General features: G+C 33.1%; 1 protein-coding gene across 1 annotated transcript; it reads right to left on the bottom strand.

Annotated features, from left to right (window-relative positions):
- Positions 1 to 1631: 1631 nt before the first annotated feature.
- LOC106396874 (lipoxygenase 6, chloroplastic) lies at positions 1632 to 15808 on the bottom strand. The gene is made up of 9 exons (XM_022706425.2): positions 15262 to 15808; positions 5538 to 5812; positions 5206 to 5440; positions 4798 to 5118; positions 4630 to 4715; positions 3339 to 3452; positions 2945 to 3249; positions 2588 to 2854; positions 1632 to 2501 (listed from the first exon to the last, which is right to left on the bottom strand). Exons 1-9 carry the CDS (start codon positions 15638 to 15640, stop codon positions 1742 to 1744), a joined length of 2742 nt encoding a protein of 913 aa, XP_022562146.2. The 5' UTR covers positions 15641 to 15808; the 3' UTR covers positions 1632 to 1741.
- Positions 15809 to 23233: the final 7425 nt, after the last annotated feature.

Raw genomic sequence — 23233 nt, 5'->3', positions numbered from 1 at the left:
GAGATCAAATATCCATTTGCAAGAATTCACTTGTGTGTGTGTGTTTGAATGAATGTGAGTGTTGGCTAAGGAACTTGTTGGTTGAATGGCATTACAACTTGTGTAAAGATAAAAGAGTCTTGATAGGCCTTGAGAAGTTAGAGTGTACTAAGAGGATTGCTCATGCTATTCGCTATATTTTTTTTTAAGATGTTAAGTTGAAGGCTAGAAAGTGTTCTTTTGATTATGAGTTCCCATTTTCAAACCTCTCTCCTTTTAACTCTTGAAAGTTTACTTGTGGACAAGTAAATGACTAGTTTGGGGGAGTTGATATCTTGTGAATCTGCATGATTCTAACTATCATTTAGTGTATATATTAATCATTTAGAGTGCCATTTAGACATCATTAGGTTGCATTTCCATGCATAAGTCCATATCAGGTGTTGGATATGCCATTTGGTGAGTTTAGACCATCTAGAACTTGATTGAAGGCAAAATGAGTGATTTTGGTCGAGAAACGAAATGGAGACCAAGTGTCCCAGCGGCTTAGTGCCTCCACAGCGGCCTAAACGCCAGGCCACAAAGCCGCTGTGAATCCTAGACGACAGTACCTCATTCCACGGCTAAAGTGTTGGAGCGGCCTATTTCCCAGCGGCCTATTGCAGCGGTATGTCGTGGCCACGAAGTTTTGATGTCAATTTGCGCGAGCTCACTCGGCCTGCTGCAGCGGTATGAGAGGCCGCGGCTAAGGAATCGTCAAGGCGTCCACATCCAAGTGTTGGAGCGGCCTATGTCCCAACGGCCTGACGACGCGTCCAAAAACCAATTGCGACACTTAGAAAAATCAGCAACTCTATTTTTACCAATTTTTACCCCCTCGTTTTTAGAGCACTATAAATATATTTTAGACCTAATTTTGGGACATATCTTGTTTTTTCTCAAAATACATTGATACTTTGGAGAAAGTTTAAATCTTTAGTAATCTAATCTTTCTTTCTTGAATAATTTGAGTATATCTCATCTTCTTAACATGATTTCTCTTGAATCTATTATGGGTTTAAGGTTAATCATGAAGATTAGCGAGTATACTCTTTTTGGATTCATGGGTTAGGATGATTAGGATGATTAAGTGATGATCTAGAATGTTTAGAGTAGATTAATATGTTTCCTTGCTTGATTGAGTGATCTTAATTGCTAATCTAGAGTTGGCCATTTTAGATTAGAAATCTAGACATTTTATTGCCTGAAAGGTGTTCGATGAAATGTCTGAGTCAACTCAACATGCTCTTAGCTTACCCTACCAAAGACATTTGATGTTAGGGGAGTTTAGATAGTTCAATGATTTGTTCTTAATGATTGCTTGATTGACACAAACCAAAGACATTTGATGTTTGATCAATGAGAGTAAATGAGCATTTGTCTTGACAAAGAACTTGCTTAGGAATGTTATCTAGACTTAGGGAAATGTGTTGATTGAAACCTTGCCATTTTAGATTAAATCTTAGTCATCTGAAATCAAATTCCTATACCCATGATTCATCCCTTATCCATTTGCTTGAAAGTTGCTAGTTAATTGTGTTAGAGTCTTGTTAGTTATTCAAATCACTTCGTTACATTGAATGCACTTAGCTTAAACATTGAATGCACTTAGCTTAAGCATGAACCTGTATTTTTATTGAATTGAAACACTTAGAAATGGATTGACATCTAAAATACTACTTTGATTTGAACCTTGTACCCTTGAAAAGTCCATTTCACAAATCTAGATGGAAATGCTGTTGGGAATACCACGGCCAGTGACTCCATGTGGTGAAGTAGGTATAAGTAGTTCGTAAGGAGGCATCCCAGCACCTGTTCTGTTCTTCAGCTTCTTATCTTTGTTCCTCTTATTGATCTTCTTCTCTATCTCCTCAAGCTCCTCCGTGAACTTGCTAAAATACTTAACCACTTCCTCATCTTGAAACCAACGTCTCTGGTTTTCTTTCAGGTCGATCAAGTACTCTTCGTCAGCAGAATGCGTAGAGAGCGTCTCTTGTACCGCCATCACTTTTGTTGCTTGGAGCTGTGTCGGTAAAGAGCTAAGGAAACTGTACTGAGGGTTTCTCATGAACATTTCGTAGTCTGGATCGTTTTCGTGTGGTATAAGTTTCCTCAACAGCGTAGGACGGTTAGGCACATACCCACCGAACGGGTACTGCCCGAAGTTAAGGGCTGCGTGTTGTCCCGACGCGATCCATATCATGTTGGTTAGGATTTCGGACAAGTATTGCGTTGTGTTGGGTTTAGGCCACCAAGGCTCGTCTTTCTTGTCGTAGTGACCTTTGTTCTTGATCTCGTCCCACCAAGCTTGGAGCTCAAAGTCAGAGGTTATTGAATCGGGATCAGAGTAGAAGTGTTTCACATATGATTCAACTAGGTTCTTGATGGCTTTCCAGATCAAAAGACCATCTGCTGCATACGGATAGTCTTCGATCACAAGCTTCACACCACACTCCGCTGAAGAATCCTCCTCTGCCATTCCCCTGTATTATATGAGGACATATAGAATTATTAGAGAAAGAGACAGTATGACCAAACAAAAGAGTGTTTGTGTGTGTGTTTTATTAACCTTCGGACAAGATCAGCAGGAAGTCCTTCCATGTCAAACCGCCACATACTTTTGTATGCCGCAGAGCTTAGTTCCATTGCGTATTTTCCAGGAGTGAAGCAACTTTCTATAATCCCTCCTCCGTTGATTAAGCTTTTACGTGCACGCGCATTGATTTCTAGCGTGTAGCGCATGTGAGGATGAAGCAGCTTGTAAACCGGATGCATCGAACTCAATTGTCTATTGGTGGCAATGATGTAAGGCTCCATGCAAGCGTGAGTCCTTAGCCTGAGAGTCTCCAAATTATATGTCTCTTCAATACAAATCAATGGAAACTACTAACAAAGCTGGAGACAAAGTTCAAGTAACTTGAGTTACCAGTGGTTAACTAGCTGGTGAACACCAGCATCATTTGAGCAGACATGAGCTTTGGCTAGCTTCCAAATCCAGTGAGTAGTAGCGTCATGTCCGTGAGCATAAACAAACTTGTTCTCGTTCTCTGGCGTGGGAGGCAAGGAGAGCTCTATGGCCAACGGCCTCAGGGCACCTGCCTTTGAGTAGAAGAAAATTGTTCTAGAAGCATATGTCTTTCTTGGATCCTCTTTGATGGAGTTTATCTTGTCTACAAATGGCAGGAGCATGTCATGGTAATCCAGGAGAAACAATCTCTTCTCCTCAAACGCCTACATCCAAACATACACTAAAACTTTTTAGTCTTAGGATCAAATAGATGAGAGGATTCTATAAAACAATTGTTGTAACAGCACTAAACCTGTTCCAAAGTCATTCCATAGTGTAAAACTTCATGAGCAATCAGTTCTTCTGTGAGAGCAGATTCTGGAGATCCATATATAGCCGGGTCAAGCTTGCTTCGAATTGGCAGCTCCTGTCAATACATATACAAGAAGTTTCAGAAACTCGTACAGAATATTCCTGATATATAAATGGTAAAATCCACGATAGAAAAATTCAGTAGCAACCAGGCAGGCCCTGCGATTTTGAGGGTTGTAGGCAATTTAATAAGAATTTTAATAAAAAAAATTTTTTTATGAATTTGAAAGCCTATTTCTATATAATTTTGTTCAAAAATTTTAGGGGCCATAAACCAATACTTGACTGGTCTATGCCAAGGATCGGCCCTGGTAGCAGGCAAGCTGACACGAAGCGAGGGTTAAGACTAAATATATTTATAACGCCCCGACCGCCCACAGCTAATGGGCCACTCACGCCCGCTCTCTCAGTCCGTGGGCCCCATCCCGTTCTAACGGTCGGTCCGTTAATTTTCCAAGGCTTGGAATCATTGTTTACTGACCCTGCAATCACCACCCGACCTTTCCCCGTACTTTGGCCTCACTCGCACGCTATCGCGAATCACTTTCCGATAGGTCACCCATCCTTCCACTACTCCAGCTCAAGCACGCTTAACTCTAGAGTTCTTTCAGGATGTGCTCCGGAAAAGGTAAGTCAACTTTGGTGACATAGGTAGCCAAATCAATTTTCTTAAGCCTTTTCACATATCACAACTCGGGATGTTACAATTCACCCCATCCTCGTTGCGCCCCACGACAGGTCTCAAGACGCCTCTCAGGTCAGAACTGAGATGGCTAACCAGCTCTGATACCACTTATAACGCCCCGATCGCCCACAGCTAATGGGCCACTCACGCCCGCTCTCTCAGCCCGTGGGCCCCATCCCGTTCTAACGGTCGGTCCGTTAATTTTCCAAGGCTTGGAATCATTGTTTACTGACCCTGCAATCACCACCCGACTTTTCCCCGTACTTTGGCCTCATTCGCACGCTATCGCGAATCACTTCCCGATAGGTCACCCATCCTTCCACTACTCCAGCTCAAGCACACTTAACTCTAGAGTTCTTTCAGGATGTGCTCCGGAAAAGGTAAGTCAATTTTGGTGACATAGGTAGCCAAATCAATTTTCTTAAGCCTTTTCACATATCACAACTCGGGATGTTACAATATTGTCCACATAGAGTTTCCACCTTGGATTGCTTCCTAGATATAGTTTCCTTTGGTTGTAAAAACAAATAGTAAAAATAAAACATACCTTGAGAAGCTCGATGTTGACAGGGTTGACACCAGCAAGAGCTTGACGTCCAAACTCATTGTCCCTCAGCCACGCAAATCTGTCCCCTGAACAAACAAACCATAAAAATACATGATATATACATACTTCAAGAATGATGGTACAAATTCAAGAATGAACAAAATTTACATTTTATTACGGCAGGAGTGTCATATCTTAGTAGTGTTTCACCAACGTTAAGGATGCCATCAATGAAACCACCTAGGCCTTTGTCTTTTCCCTCGGTGTGTTTCAAGACAATATCAGATTTGTATAACCTGTCTATATCAGAGAAGCATGTAAAAGGAATGTCTAAGTTTGACAATGCAGCTGCAATAGATGGGACGAGGTTGTGAAAGAGAGCCTTGAATCTCCCAGCTCTAAACGTGTCTCTCTTGATATCTTCAAAAACTTCGTCTCTCGGAACATAAAACTCATCCTTGTCCTTTCCTCTGCTCTCAAACGGTGTGTCTGAATGAATTCACCATGTCAGAAGCCAAAACAATGTCTTTGTACTACTACTATGTAAAGTGAGTGAGAGAGAAAGAGATTGATCACCTGTTGAAAGGAGAGGCCGGCCAGACCTGCAACGTCTTGGATAGGGCCTCTCTGGGACACCAAGAATAGGCCTAACTCGATCTTTTTTACGAGGATCGCCTATGTCGTTGTAGATATCATAATCATAGATCCTCTCATGAGGCTTTCTCTCGCCTTCTCCATTACCACGGACACTCTTCAAGTCCTTTTCTCGTAGCTCTTTGATCCCCGCTGGAGTCTCGGAAGGTAACCATGTCTTATGAAGCAACATGATGATGAATAAGTGTAAGAACAAAAAAAATAATAAACAAAAGTTAGAAGAAAGTAAGACCATGAAGAAGAAGTATTCTCACTTGACTTGCGAAGATAATCCTGCCTTCAGGGTTATCGTTTCTGGAGTGGATCCAAGTGTTTCCAGGGAAGAGAATGGTGTCACTTCCGTAATGGATAATAATCTCTGACAAGCAAATCTCCGAGGAAAGGAGATTGGTGACAAGAATGGCACCTGGTTTACCAAAGTCGGTCGGGACAGTGAAGTTGGCTGTGAATTCCAGGTATCTGGAATCGTTGCGAGCCTTGGGGAGTCCAAGCACCGGAGTTTCTGAACTCTTTCGACCTGAACCAGTTTCTGTAATATACAATAACAAACATTATGTCACCATTAACGAATAGAAAAAGTGTTGAAGTTAATCTTGAAGTTAACTTGGTTCACAAGTTAAACTAAACTTATTCGAAATAGGAAAATTATCTTATCTGAGAGTTATATAGATAAGTTAAGTTAAAAAGAAAAAGGAATATCATATCTCTATATAAGAAGATGCAAACTTGTTGCATAACTTGTGAGATTATAGATTGAGTTTGTGAGAGCTTAAGTTTTGAGTTATTTTCTTAAGCTAATAAGAAAAAATTTTCTTATATACTTCGATCTTTATATCTTGGGATTGAAACAATAATTGGTATCAGAGCAAAACTAAGAAGAACAGACGACAACCATGGGTGATCTCTCGACTATCGTTAACAAACCAATAGAAGGATCATCATCCTCGATAAAGTGCCCTACGCTAACTACTACAAACTACACAGTATGGGCAATCAGGATGAAGATACTTCTTAAGGTTCACAAAGTTTGGGAGTTCATTGAGAATGAATCAGCCAAAGGAGATAAGAATGATATGGCGATCGCTCTTCTCTTCCAATCCATCCCCGAAGCTCTTATTTTACAAGTTGGAGAACTTGACGCAGCAAAGAAAGTGTGGGACGCCATCAAAGCTTGCCATCTAGGAGCAGACAGGGTCCGAGAAGCGAGATTACAAACGTTAAACGCTGAATTCGGTCGTTTGAAGATGAAAGACAACGATACTATCGATGACTTTGTCGGCAAGTTATCCGAAATTTCCTCAAGATCATCTGCCCTAGGAGAAGCCATTGAAGAAACCAAACTCATGAAGAAGTTTCTCAAGAGTTTGCCCCGAAAAAAATACATTCACATGGTAGCTTCTCTAGAACAGGTGCTTGACCTAAAGGTGACAAGCTTTGAAGACATTATCGTTCGTCTAAAAGCCTATGAAGAGAGAATTCATGATGATGAAGAAGAAGGTCAGAGTGATCAAACCAAACTAATGTACGCTAATTCGGAAACACCAAATACTCAATCCTGTGGAGATTATAGAGGCAGAGGTCGAGGAGGACGCTTCTATGGTCGAGGTCGCGGAAGATCTTACAGAGATATAGACTACTCAAAGATTCTGTGTTTTAGGTGTGATAAACTCGGTCACTTTGCCTCCAGCTTTCCCGACAGATTGTCAAAACTCCAGGAGGCATATGAAACGAAGAGTGAGACGAAGAATGATGATACTCAAGATGCTGACAAGTTGTTAATGCACGAAGTAGTATACCTTAATGAAAAGAATGTGAAACGAAAGGATTTTGAAGCCAATGCCGACAACAAAAGAGTTTGGTACCTAGACAACGGTGCAAGCAATCACATGACAGGTATGCAAGATTACTTCAAAACGATTGATGAGAGTGTTACAGGCAAGGTTCGGTTCGGCGATGACTCAAGAATCGATATTAAAGGCAAAGGATCTATTTTATTTATGAGTCAAACCGGAGAACATAAACTACTCGCTGATGTCTACTTCATACCGGATCTCAAAAGCAATATCATCAGTCTTGGACAGGCCACAGAAGCGGGATGTGAAGTAAGGATGAAAGAAGAACATCTTACACTCCATGATAAAGAAGGAAAGCTCATTGTCAAGGCTAGAAGATCACAGAATCGACTTTACAAAGTCCTTATGGACAGTGTTCATTCCGAGTGCTTTCAACTGGCTGCTCAAAGTGATTACAGTAGATGGCACGCACGGTTAGAACATATTGGAGTAAACACAATGAAGTCAATGATGAAGAATCAACTGGCTATAGGTATACCAAACATGAGCATGGAGAATGAAACGTGTACAGCCTGCTTACTTGGAAAACAAACAAGGCGTTCGTTCCCAAGTGCAACCTCGTACCGAGCTACCCAAAAACTCGAGCTCATTCATGGGGACTTATGTGGACCCATTACACCACCTACAGCCGGGAAAAATAGATATATATTTGTGCTCATTGATGATTACAGTCAATACATGTGGTCGATATTGCTGCAGGATAAGAGCCAAGCATACGAGAAGTTTAAAAGTTTTAAGACAATGGTGGAATCTGAGACAGGGGAATCAATCAAAACACTCCGAACCGAAAGAGGAGGAGAGTTTACATCGAATGAATTCAAGACTTTCTGCAAGGAAACAGGAGTTAACCGACATCTTACCGCACCCTACTCTCCACAGCATAACGGAGTGGTTGAACGTCGAAACCGAACGTTGCTAGAGATGACTAGAAGCATCATGAAGCACATGAACGTACCAAATTATCTATGGGGAGAAAGAGTTCGACATTCTACATACCTTATAAATCGAGTAGCAACAAGGACTTTGGTGTCACAAACTCCATATGAGGTTTTAAAGGGTAAGAGGCCAAGCATCGATCATCTCCGCGTGTTTGGTTGCTTAGGATACGCAAAGACAGATAGCCCACACCTGAGAAAGCTGGATGATCGGACGAGAACCCTCGTGCACTTGGGCACAGAACCAGGATCGATGGCATACAGGTTACTTGATCCTGTAACTCGAAAGGTAGTGGTAAGTAGAGATGTCGCTTTTGATGAGAACAAAGGATGGAAGTGGAACACTACAGCAAACGAGATCAGTGAGGAATCGGGTATGTTCAAGTTATCTTTGGGTTTGTACGGAAATAATGGCTTACGAGAAGAAGAAGAAGCAATGGAACAAGAACAGAACAACGATGGTAGTATGGAAGAAGAAGACATCGAAGAAGAGGAAGAAAGTCCATCGGAGACTGAAACAGAGCAAGTACAAGATCTGCTTAGACGATCAACAAGGATAAGCAAGAAACCAGGCTACTTGGATGACTATGTATACCTAGCTGATGTAGAAGGAGATATATTACTACTTCTCATTAACGATGAGCCTTGGGATTTCAGTGAACCCATTGAAGAACAAGTATGGAAAGATGCATGTAACGAGGAAGTCGCATCAATAGTAAAGAATAATACTTGGGAACTGGTTGATCTTCCTCTTGGAGCAAAACCTATTGGACTTAAGTGGGTCTTTAAGATCAAACGGAACTATGATAGAAGTATAAGCAAGCAGAAATCAAGACTAGTGGCTAAAGGATATATTCAGAGACATGGAATTGATTATGAAGAGGTTTTTGCCCCTGTTGCACGCATAGAAACTGTACGGTTCATTATTGGTCTAGCTGCTTCTAACGGTTGGGAAGTTCATCGCCTAGATGTTAAAACCGCATTCTTACATGGTGATCTCAAAGAGGTCATGTATGTCTCTCAACCAGAAGGTTTTGTGATAGAAGGAAGTGAAAGCAAGGTTTATAAGCTTAATAAAGCTTTATACGGCTTAAAACAAGCTCCTAGAGCTTGGAATGAGAAACTAAACAAAGTGCTTGGAGAGCTTGATTTCGTTAAGTGCAACAAGGAACCTTCTCTGTATCGAAAGAGAAAGAAGCATGACCTACTACTTGTGGCAGTATACGTAGATGATCTCCTCATTACAGGTTCGAAGACAGAGATGATCAAAGAGTTCAAGGCAGGGATGTCAAGAAAATTTGATATGAGTGATCTCGGTCTTCCAACATACTATCTTGGAATCGAGGTGTTTCAATTTGATGGTGGAATCATGCTGAAGCAGGAAGGTTATGCAAAGAAAATCCTAGAAGAAACAAAGATGGCCAATTGCAATGCAGTTCAAAGCCCTATGGATGCAGGTTTGAAGTTGTCAAAAGCTCCAGAAGAAAGAAACATAGATGAGAAAGAGTATAGAAGAATAATTGGCTGTCTACGTTACCTTCTTCACACCCGACCAGACATGTCTTATTCAGTTGGTGTGTTGAGTAGGTACATGCATGAACCGAAAGAGAGTCATCAAGTTGCGCTAAAGCAAGTACTTTGGTACTTGAAAAGAACATTCAGCTATGGTCTTACATTCATGAAGACAAGACATTCCGAGTTAGTAGGGTACTCAGACAGCTCACATAATGTGGACATTGATGATGGGAGAAGTACAACTGGTCATCTCTTCTACTTAAACGAATGCTTGATCACATGGTGTTCAACCAAACAAGAGACTGCTGCTCTATCTTCCTGTGAAGCCGAGTTCATGGCAGCCACCGAAGCAGCAAAACAAGCCATATGGTTGCAAGAGCTTCTTGCAGAGATACTCGAGAAAGCAAGTGAAAAGGTGACAATAAGATTGGATAACAAGTCAGCAATCGCTCTCACAAAGAACCCTGTGTTTCATGGTCGAAGCAAACATATTCACAAGCGTTACCATTTTATCCGAGAGTGTGTAGACAATGGCCAAGTAGAGGTGGAGCACATCGCAGGTAGCCTGCAGAAAGCTGACATTTTGACAAAGGCTTTGGGAAGAATCAAATTCAAGGAGATGAGGGAGCTTATTGGAATTCAAGATCTGAAGAATATGGAGTTCAAGATTAAGGGGGAAAATGTTGAAGTTAATCTTGAAGATAACGTCCACAAGTTAAACTAAACTTATTCGAAATAGGAAAATTATCTTATCTAAGAGTTATATAGATAAGTTAAGTTTAAAAGAAAAATGAATATCATATCTCTATATAAGAAGATGCAAACTTGTGAGATTATAGATTGAGTTTGTGAGAGCTTAAGTTTTGAGTTATTTTCTTAAGCTAATAAGAAAAAGTTTTCTTATATACTTCGATCTTTATATCTTCTGATGAAACAATAAAAAGCGTGTGTTGGTAAACGTCTAAGAGTACTCCAATAGTCAGAGAGGAGTTCTAAAAAAATAAAAAAAAATAATAAAAATTTATTTTTTTATAACATTTGTGTGATTTCAAAGGTTTTCTATGTCTAAAGATTAATCTCTACGAGACCCAAGAATCCACATTTTTTATCATTTAAGACGTCCCGGGTGGCCGGACTCGAACCTGGCGATACTCATAGCTGTGAACCCTTTACCACAAGAGTTGGAAGCTCCGATTAAAAATTAAATAAATAATAATGGGGGTTTTAAAACTTGAGATCTCCATATAGTAATTTCAAAAAAAATTAAGGATGGATCAATTATAACACTTCATTAATTAATTTTTTTTATTACTGTTAAGAACTCCGTTTTCATACCATACATAGAGTGTAATTGGTTACTCATAGAGTAAATTGGTGGGATAAAGAAGTGAAAAAAAGAGGAAATAAAGTAAAGTAGAGTAAAACTTTTTACTTGTTTAACATAGAGTAAAAAGGTACTCTATTTTTATTAGTTTTTCTCCATTTTTGAAGTAAATGGGCTGAAAACATACTTCACCTGATTGGATAGAAAAGGTTGAATTCAGAGTAAAAACTAAAATTAGAGTAAAGATTTACTCTAACAAGTACATCCAGTCACACTCATAAAGATATTCTAAAACATTATTGTATGATCTTAAAATTTTAAAAAACAATGTTTTATTTGCTTATTTATTTTATTTTGTAAAAGTTATTGAACCACTAGTTTCTAAGTTTTTTTAATACATTTGAAAAAATCACATTTTCTTTCATATTTTAATTGTTCTAATTTGTTTTAACAATAAGAAATGATGTGATAACCTCACTAATACTAAGGTTATAAGAATAATTTCAATAGAGATCTAATTGAATATCTCAACATATATTAAATTAATATATAATATTGAGTTGGTATTTTAAAACATGAGAATCTCATCTTAATAGTTTTGGATAAAAGACATATTTCCACACGATATATATCATATAGCAACAACTCCACACAATCTTTCACGATCGTCCTAATTGAACACATTTTAATTATACGAACCCATTTACTTCCATTTTAAATGATTAAAATTCTGAAGCCACAAAGACGAAGGTTTAGCTTAGTTTAATGGTTTAGAACCTAAACAAATGTGAAACTAGTTAAACCGATATCAAACCAGTTGGTATCGAACTGAAATTAAAACCCGACACAACCTGATATCCAAATAGAACCCAATCCAACATCCTACAAAAAAGTTAGGTCGGTACTATATAGATATCATGTTGGGTCGGTGTTAATTTCAGTTCAATACCAACTGGTTTAATATCGGTTTGAATTCTAAATCATTAAAACCAAGGTAAACTTTCGTCTGTGTGGTTTCGGTTTTGATCTTTGAAAATGGAGGTAAATAAGTTTGTATGCTTAAAATATGTGCAATTAGGATGAACATGAAGGATTGTGTGGAATTGTTGTTATACGATATTTTTGGTGTGGAAATAGGTCGTTTTCCATTCATTCGCAATACTATGAAAAACTATGATGAAGAAATGTATGTGTTTAAGTCGGTCATCCAATATTTATATATTATTAACTAGGTTAAGACCCGCGCAAGAACATATTTTAAGTATTATATTTGTTTACATATTATGAAATAATAAACATATATTGAATAATTATAAATTCAGTAACTATTACATATATAATTGAATTGGTGCGAACATATAAATAAATTTTATTAATCAAAACAAATTTTTTTCTATTTGATAGGATATATAATTAAATTTAAATGATATTAACATATATAGTATATTTTTAATATTAATGTATATTAAATGATGTTTTCTACTCGTATGTTTTTTTATCATTTGTATCTTTTATAGCAAAAAAAAATTAAATTACTGATAGAAAAATTTTCATTGTGGAATTACTAGTTTTAATAATTTTTAATTTTTAAAAAATGAAGTTGTCAATGTTTGTTCAAAGTTTTTATCAAAAAAAAATTTTCAAAGTAAATTTTGAAATTAAAATATTTATATTTTTTATTGTATATAGTTTAACTTAAAATGATATATATATATATATATATATCTTTTAATCTTAATAATTAATTAAGTTAGACTCTTTACTTACATGATTTTATAATCATTTGTATCTTATCATAACAAAACTTTTAAACCAATGATCACAAAAAAACTTTTAGTAATTTATAGTCATTTTAAAAAATTTAAAATATAACATATAAAAAAAAAACTAAATTTGTATTATATGATTTATGTGGTTGTTTAATTTATTTTAATAGTTTAAAATTAAATAAATATGATAAAAGATACATTAAATTTTATCAAATCTTTGTTATTCAAAATCCTTAATTGTCATATATACTTTAGCCAGATTAGGCAATTTCGTAACTTTTATTTAAAGAAATAATAATGAAAATTGATAATAAATTTATGGTTAGTTTAATAAAAAGCTTATTATATAATTAGATGGACCAACTTATTTTCTAAGGGTTGTAAGAATCATTGTATTGATGACACGTGGCTACAAAAAAAGTGTAATGTTTCTCAATTAATATAGAGTTGATTACACTTTATGACACTTTTTGTCTTTCTTTTACAGTGAGAGTCATTTCACACTTGTGAGACACTTTCTGGTGGGACCTAGGTGTGTTTTTGACAAATTTGTCCTCGTGGACAACAAGTTATGGATAAAGAGTTGTGGACGACAAGCTAAGGAGGACGATGAAGTGTGGATCGACTTGTGAACGACGAGTAATTTGTGGACGTATGAATCAAAGAAATGCAAATAATATTGTATGATGGTTTACTTCCACTATTACAAATTTGAAATTTTTAAAAAAAATTGATATGATAACCATTATGTACATAATACACTTAACACCATGTGGACAGTAAATTCTATAAGAGAAATTTGTTATGGACATAAATTATGGATATATATATTTCATGAACACATGTGGTTAAGTCTTAAATTATGGACATAATAATTATGGACGCAGAAATATGGACAAGGTTACAATTTATGAGATTAAAAAGGTTCAGTTAGACATGAGAAAAATATATACACCTTATAAAAGATTACTCGAGCTTTCCTTCTACAACTGAAGAGGCGAAGACAGCTGCCACAACGATCTTGAGCATGGTCACAACACCGCGGTGAATGCAGAGAATGACGACACATGAGACGATGTGGATGGTACTTGTCGGTGGTGTTCATGTCCACATCTAATCTATAATTTTATTATCTATAATTTTATTATTAATAATTTTATTATCTATAATTTGGTGTCTACGTTCACATTTAATTTTGTTTACATATTAATATATATAATATATATATGAAAATGGATCTTAAAATAGATAATTTTATATATAATTTATTATGATAATTATTTTTGCTTAATATATTTTAGAATTTGAGATAAAAGTAAATGAAAATATAAGGTGTGATCAGAAAAACATTAAAGTAAAATAAAAAGAGGAGAGAGATTCGTGTGATGGAAAGAAAGTGAAATGTTCTATTTTCTTTAGTTTAAGGTCATAAGAGACATTTCAACAAGAAAAAATGTGTCTCAAGTTGTAAGTGTCTTATAGTGTAATTGATATGTGAAAAAGTGTCTCTAAAGTTAAAAATTTCATTAATATATAGGGGATTATTTAAATATATATTGAAAAACTTTCTTAAATCCTTCCACTTCCACAGAAGGTGTTAATCTAAAGCTATTGCGATCTATTGTTTTAACTGCAATTAAAATATAATGAGACATGTGCTTAAAACCCCCATAATAACAAAAAGGAAGGCATGAAAAGTCAAATCTCTTTTCCACATTATTCAAGACTCTCACTGACTTATTATACTAAACTTGTTACTGAATTATACTTAAAGTATTGGGTAAAAAAGAAAATTATTATGTTTTTAAAATATTTTTTATAATAAATAGGTTAGATATAATTTGATTAATAAAAAATAAGTCTATTTAATTTGATTGGTTACACTATATTCAATAAATGTAAAAGTTACCTAGAAATACGAAAATTACTTATATTTTGAAACAAAAATATTTCCTTAAAACTACTTACAATATGAAACGGGGGAATATTGTTTACTATTTAATACAGAGTGGAAAAATCGGATTGATAACTTCGACGATCTGGCACAATAATTCACAAAGAAAATCTAAGAAAATAATATATAAAAATGTCAGATCCAGCCAGGAGGATGAAAGATTCGGTTTTGCAATATAGATTATCATTAGAATTGACCACCGCCAACTCGTTCCGGCAGAACGGCCGTGACAGCGAAATAGGAAGAGAATAAGAACTTACTGGCTGATGGGTTCTTAATTAACATCCACTAAGTTCACTGAAATATCATTAACTATGCACGAGTTAATAGCTGTCTTTTTGAGTTTAGCACCAAAACCGCGACCAAAAAAGTTCTAGAAAACAATCTGAAGCTTTTTTTTCTTTTTTCCAACAATCTTAAGCTAAGTCTAGGATAAATCCAAAAAATACAGAAAATCAAGATGTATAAGAAACGAACAAACTGGTAAACTGTAACTAAATAAATCTAATAAGTATTTGGCTTTTTGTTCTCTAGCCCAAAAAGTAATAAACTGATTTATATGCAAAAAGGCAAATCAAAAATGCAATATTTGTAAAAGAGAAATAAAAGAAGTTAAGAAAAAACGAACCAGGATCGATTTCTTCACTAACAAGCTGAATCAACATCCCTTGACCTATGGCTTTCATTAAAAGCTCTAGTTGATGCTCAACCCTCTCAGTTAGCTTCTCTCTCATCTTCTTCCTGATCTTCACAACCGCAATGACCGTTTTTGTTCCCGTATACTTAGATCTCTGCCATGGAAACGCGGGTGAGTTACTTACTAGTGAACCGTTTGTATTTTTTCCATCTTCTTGATCCACCGTCTTTTCTTCCCGGCTTATCACAGCTCGGACTTTTCTGGAAAGTGGAACTATGTGTTGTCGCCGCCGTGGAAGTACGGGAAACGCCGGAAATCTCACCAGGCCGGCACCGTAGGAGTTTGATTTCACCGGAGATGCTACAAACATTTTTATTTTATTTTTGTTCTCGCTTGTGTTTGGATTGAGAGAGAGATGTGATAAATAAGCCGACGTGAGCGATTGCTCGTGGACCTCGTGCTAGAGGAACGTGAGACGTGTTAAACGTTTGCGTTTTGGTTAATTTTTAGACTAGAGAAACTAAAATATATTCAGACAGGGAATTTGTTTGACCGTAAGTGAGTGAGTGTAGTCTTTTTTTTTTTTTTTCCATCTATTAGAATTATAAAAGGCCAAAAGCCCAACAAAACAAAAAACCCAAAGATAGGCAAACAAAGGGACAATCAACACATGGGCCTCCGGCCCAACTATTCACCCAAAACAAAAGAAACCCAAACCCAAGAGGAAGAGGTGAGTCAACTCGAGCACTCCACGCGTCATTTTGATAGCGTTGGAGACACGTGCCCGATGAATGAAACTCCACCAAACTTCACGGCATGAAAGATGTCGCCGGAGCAGCTCACCGGCAATCCACCGGAACACACCGGAACAGGATGTCGCATGAGAAGAAACCGTCGGACGACTTTAGAAAATAAAGCCCGATAATCTTTGCCTCAATAAAGCTTCAATTGAACACAAACCAACCTTCAAATATCGATTCACCTAGAAGAAACCGTAGACACCTTTGGAGAAAAGAAGAAACTTAAGATGTCACGGCCCTCACAAAGGGGAGGAAGAGACAATCGCATGTCAAGATCGGAAGTCAATCGAAACGATGAAGATCAAGGAAGCGTAAATCTAACATAATCCGGATGAAATCCTAAGATAATCCAACAACGCCACCGATGAACAAGCGGCCGTCATGGAAATCAAAGCCAGCGATCACCGGAGTGTCTGATGTATCGCCGGAGCCAAGAGCCGGAAGCTCCGTCAAGAAAAACGCGAGCAAACCGGAGCCAAAGCCAGCCGACCACCGTAAGGAAGGTGCGATGCTGGAAGAGGTCCAACTATGAACGCAATCACCGTAAACCACTGGCCTGAGTTTTCTCTCATACCTTCCTCTGTGTAAAATCGCTGAGAGAGAACAGAGCACAAGGAGTGAGTGTAGTCATTTCATTTTCACCGTTAGTGGATGTATCCTTGTCACGCCTGTAAGAGCGCGTGAGATGCATGTTCCACAAATAGAGAGCCACGTGTACTTAATGGTATAAGCGGCATTGGAAGTTTACGTGATCTTCCAAATACTCATTTGTCAACGCAATAAAAAACAGGACAAATATTTGTGACTTTATGTAGAAATGATAAATATTAGGAATATTACTGAATTGTGTTTGATATTAGAATCTTTATGTAATGTAAATATTAACAGTTATAATGTTAATATTTGTAATGTAAAAAAGTTTTTAAACACACAAAAATATGTTAGAATATAATGAATTTTTTTCTTTCAAGTTTTCTATTTAATCCTCACCAATTTTTACATGTGTTTATAATTTTGTTCTGTAAAATACATATCCTGTTAAGCTGTAGGTTACTTACATTTTCTTAATTGAATGGCCGTAACTTTTCTGTCACAAATAAAACAGATTGTATTAGTTATTTTTGGGCATCGACTGTCTACAAGGTTAGTTATTTTTGTCTCTTTTTTTTTTTTTTGAAAAGAAACCACATAAAATTTTTTGAAGAGAAGTTTTAACAGCTCAGAGATTATTCATATACCACGAACACAGAACTCAAAGGCGGACATTCTCGCACGCAGTGCAAGGAAACAACTGTCGTTTATCGTTCATATGGATGCAGAGCTACCGAAGTGGTTCGCAGAATTTACATGAGTCTGCTTTGTTGCTGACAAAAAAAAAAAAAAGTTAAGCTGTAGGTTATTTACATTTTAAATGTTTTAGATATGATTAAGCACATGCTCTTCTGATTCTGATCAGCAAAACTAATCAAATTATTAAATTGTGGCACGATCCTCAAATCTCTCGATAATACTTTTCAATCAATTGGTAGATTTTTTTTTTTTTTAAATCTAACTGGTAGATGCTTCGGGAAGACGATGATATAGCAATAAATAATGGGATCCCATAAATAACTGACTTTGTCTCTCCTTTTTCTTTCTTTTCTAATGTTTTTATTTCTAGTAAGAAACATTACAATACGTGAGCACAATAGGTGAGCTATGTTATATGTAATCATTATAATGATTTTTAATTTTTTTTTTTAGAGAAATATATCATTCTATTTAAATATATAGTACATTTTATTAAGTTAACTATAAAATTAAAAAATAATTTACTAAATTTTTTTCTTCTTCTTTCATTAAAGAAAGTCTACAAAAATATAATTAAAATTAGGTGTTTCACCCGCACATGCGGACGTAAATATTTTATAATTACTTATTAATACATGATTTATTAATTAAAAGATTATAATGTTAAATTATTATTCATTTTTCATTTGAAAATTCATACATATTATAATTTTTTGAAATTTTATTTTTATACTATATTCATTATTAATAAATAATAAATAAACTTTAAAAATTATTCAATATTTTCTTTCGAATAATATACAATTAAAAATTTCACTTAATATTTAGTTATGTTTTTTCTGTTTTTTTTTAATTTTAACCTTTTTATAAAAAAATAATTTTGGATACAACACAACATATATATGAATTATCTTTTTATTTTTAAATGTATTTTTAGATTTTGGATAATTTTTTTATTATTAATTTTAATCACTTATCTAATCAAATAAATTTTAAATTCGCTTTTATTTTTTGTCTAATTTATATGTTCTATTTTTAAGGGTATAGAGGATATTAACCACTTTAACTTTTAACGTGAGAGCTCGAATGCGAAAAAATATTTTTCAAATAATAGTATAGATTTATATGTTTTATTCTTTAAGGGTATAGACTATATTAACCACTCTAATTTTTAACGTGAGAGCCCGAATGCGAAAAATTATTTTGCAAATAATAGTGTAGATATTTTATTCCTTAATGGTATAGACGATATTAACCACTCTAACTTTTAACGTGAGAGCTCGAATGCAAAAAATTACTTCGCAAATAATAGTATAGATATATAACAGTTAACGCTTTGAATAATATTTAATAACAATGTGTGTATTTTCTATCATTTTTAATTTATATTATCAAAATAATTAAACAATCAATAACCATATAGTAACTTTGAACTCATGTTATGCCTACGAAACCATTGCTTTCCTGCAATAAAATAAATGAAGAAAATAGAAAATAGATTTCGGACATATTCTGATCGGCGACTGTTTAATTAATAAATCAAAGATACATATCAATCTTATGATTACCCAAGCCTGCCTTCACGTAGTTTCCAGCTACGATCTTTGTACTCTGTAATGGTTGACATTTGACAACCACCAAATTAATAGGAGAAGAAGATAAGCATATCAGTTTTTCTTTTTTTTTTTTGGGGTAAAATTAACCATAACAGTTTTCTCTGCTGTAATGATGTAGTGCTATTACCCCCACAAGGCCACACAAGAACCAGGGAAGTCCACTAATGGATCCATGCCATTATAAAAAAGAAAAGAAAAGAAAAGAAAGAGACACCACTTTATTGTTCTATAATGGATTCTCTCATCTAACAATACTAATCCTTGATCATATCTATCAGCACAATTCATATGGAACCTTTTGACTGATTCTACATGCCAATAGTGTGGCAAAGCTACTGAAAGCACAAATGATATGATATCCCGCTGCTGAGTGGCTCGTGAGATATGTGTCTTCTTTTATATTGGTAGGATATGCTTTTTTTACTACCGATATAATCCTTTATTTACATAAGTTCAGGTCGGTAAAATTCTTCTTATTTTGAATTAGTAAACTCTAGGTGCAAATATTTTATTTATAATAACTCTCGTGTTTTTAACAAGTCGAGTAAATAAAAAAAAATTTCATAACCTTCTCTCATAGATTACTAGATATGGGCCCGTGCGTTCCACGGGTTTTGTTTGATATTTTAATTTTATAAAAAAACATAAAAACAATAAATCATTTGTTATAGTTTTAAGATTTTTTTTTTGTTTATATAGTGTGAGATTTATTTTAGAATTAAGAGCTCATTTCCCCACATAAGTTTCTGTTAATATTTGCATATTAGTAATCATGGTGCACACGTGAATTATTATCAATTTTGTACTTAAGACTATAAAAATGCCGATACCTAAAAATTTAAACAAAACCCAACCTGAAATAAGAAGTAAAGTGAAATTAAAATATTTAAATTTAAATAGGCTAATTGAGTCAATGTTAACATATACTAATATAATGTATGTAATAACTTACTATATGTTATTATTCTTGTTTAAATATATTATAATGTTTTTTTGGTGATTTAGTGAAGTTTGTATTATCATTTTAGGGTTTTTGAATTTTTTTTTTTGTGCATTTGTTATCATAAATATATTTTGGTTTGCGTAATCTATGAATTTTTATTTGTTTAACTAATAGAAATCAATTTAATTCATCATTTTATCATGTAATTAATGATAATTAAACCATCAATACATGCATCTTATAGCCACAAAAAGTATGTGCATGCTGAAGACCATGTTTCTGAAACTTGATTTTGTGAATAAATGTTTATAAAAAACATAACTTCTTAGCTGTAGTTTTGTGAAAAAGAAAATATAGTTTTGTGGTGATAAATATTAAATTAAATAAATACATTATTTTATTAAATGCTGTAATAAGGTTAAAGAAGACACAATCCTGGAGGTAATTAAGATGTTCTTCTAAATTCTCTAAATATATAACATTCAATATTATATAGATCATTTGGAAATTTTATATAACTTTACAATCATACCCCTAGATATTAAACTATAAACAGTAATCACTAAATTTTAAATCCATATGTTATGGTATTTTTGGTTGAAAATAATATTAAAGCCTGGTATCCAACTTATAGTGTTGCAAGTAATTTCTCTATTTTTTCCATTTTAGATTTGTAGTTTTTGCAATATGTGCTTTATTATTATTTTCAAATAACTTGTTTCTCATTTTAGTAACAATAAAGCCATTTTAATTAATTTATCCAGTTTAATTTTTTTTTCTTAATTCATTGTTTCTTAAGGATAAATTTTCATAAATAACAATTTAATTGAAAATGAATTTTAAAAATGTAATAAGATGACAATGAAGCTTCATTTTTTTTGACCAAACACACATATATATATATATAGATCCTTACGGTGACGATATTAATAATCTATTTTTTATAATCAAACACGAAAATATATATTAAACATGTCTTTCATTTCCGTGTGACGAAACACATAAAGACATATATCACAACAACATCCTAATTTTGATTTTTGTTAATTAAATAGTTTTAGTATCATGTTTTTCATCAAATATTTTAAAACAGTTATTATTAAACATTTTTTTAGAATTTTTTTGCTTGGATTTAAAAAATGGAAACTATTCTATTTTATAAATCTATTTTATTCAGAATTAAAAAAATACTATCATATAATATTTTAAAATTATCTTCTATTTAGAATTTCAAATTAAATATATTACTACCAAATTACTATTTCTAGTTACTATTAAGTAATTTTAAATTAAATGTTTTTACAATTCGTATAACTACTATTTTTACAATTTGTTTTTCTTAAATGAATAATTTTTAGTATCATGATAATCATCAAATTCTCTTTAAAAAATGTATTATCAAATAAATTTTTACAATTCTCCATTCTAGGTTTTTGTTTTAGAAGAAAAAATGCTATCAAATATTCTTTTATGATTTTTCTTAGGATTTTAGAAAATTTTAATATTACGTAATATTTTACTGTTATCAACTTTATCATTTAATTATTAAAATGAAAAATTACTATTAATAAGATTTTACAGTTCTCTTTGGTCAGGATCCAAAATTACTATTAATAAAATGAAAAATTACTATTAAAAAGTAAAATAAAAAACATATTTTTGGTTAGGATTTAAAAAGACAAAAAAACAATTATTTTATAAATCCCTTTTATTTTGGATTTTAGAAAAACTTATTTTAAAATAGTGGCTGCTTTTAATTAACACATTTTAAAATCTAAAATTTTTTTGACACATGTCACAATCGTATCAACTGAAATATTTGAAGTTATTATTGGTTTATAATTTTAAAACAGAAAATATCTATTGAAAAGGAAATATAGTTATTTATAAGAAAAAAATATAAGTTTACTTTTAAAATTTCATTTTATTTAGGATTTTAAAAATTAAAATTTCTTTATTTATAATTAGTTTTTCTTCAAGATTCTTAATTAAACAATTTCTTGTATTTGTAGGATTCTATAAATTCTAAACAACTTACTTCTATATAATATAAAATTTTATTTTTAATTAATTATATACTTTTCTTATACATACAAACACATATTCATCATATTGACACATGTCGCAATCATACCAAGTGAAATATTTGAAGTTATTATTGGTTTATAATTTTTCAACAGAAAATATCTATCAAAAAGGAAATCTAGTTTTTTATAAGAAAATAATAAGTTTACTTTTAAAATCTAATTTTATTTAGGCTTTTACAAAAAGAATTTTCCTTATTCTATAATTAGTTTTTCTTTATGATTTTTAATTAAACATTTTCTTGTATTTGTAGGATTCTATAATTTTTAAACAAAATACTTCTATATAATATAGAATTCTATGTTTAATTAATTATATATTTTGTCTTATATGTACAAATACATATTCATCATATTTACACGTGCTCATTTTCGACTACAACTTTCAAAAATTATGACATCATAGATAATAAAAATTTTTGAGTTATATCCAAAACGTTTTTAAAAAGCTAAAGTAATATTTTTCTTGTAAAGACTATTGAGTTTTGTGAAAATAATATGAAGAAGCTTAAACCTAAATAAAGATGTTAACTATTTATAGTTATTTTTGGTTTATAATTTTACAATTTTCTTTTGTTTGGACCTTTTTAAAAATGTATATTACTTTTTGTATAATTAGTTTTTATTTATAATTTTTATTAAGTAATTTTTTGTACTTGTAGGATTTTATATTTCGTTTTTAAGATGTTTTTTGAAAAAGTCAATATTGTCTTTTATAATTCTCTTTATTTAGAAGTTTTTTAAAAGAAAAAAAATTACTATTAAATAGTTTAAAATAAGATAATTATATATTTATGATAAAAAACTAAACACATGTCCTAATCTTAAAATATATATTGTGATGTGTCACACTCATATTAATTAGAAACTTTTAAAAGGTTATGTGATGATAATTTTTTTTTTTTCTAAAATCATAATAAAAGAGATTTGTGAAGAAAAAAAAATTAATCCTAACCAAGAGAGTTTTTTTTTTTTAACTCCTGATCAATGAGAATTGTAAATTTTATTTAATAGGAATTTTTATTTTTAAGAATCTGATGATAAATATGCTACTAAAACAAATTTAATTAACAAAGAAAAATCTAAAAGTAGAAGTGATGTTAAAATAACAAATTTAAAATTTAAAAATTGACTTACTATAACTGAAAATAAATATATGATAGTAATTTTATATTTCTTAAATCCCAAACAAAATATAATTGTTAAAGATTATGTAATAGCAATTTTCCT

This window comes from Brassica napus, chromosome C2, assembly GCF_020379485.1.
Source record: "Brassica napus cultivar Da-Ae chromosome C2, Da-Ae, whole genome shotgun sequence".
Lineage (NCBI taxonomy): Eukaryota > Viridiplantae > Streptophyta > Magnoliopsida > Brassicales > Brassicaceae > Brassica > Brassica napus.
Note: the sequence above shows the minus strand (reverse complement) of the source record. Positions and strands in the feature narration are given on the sequence as shown.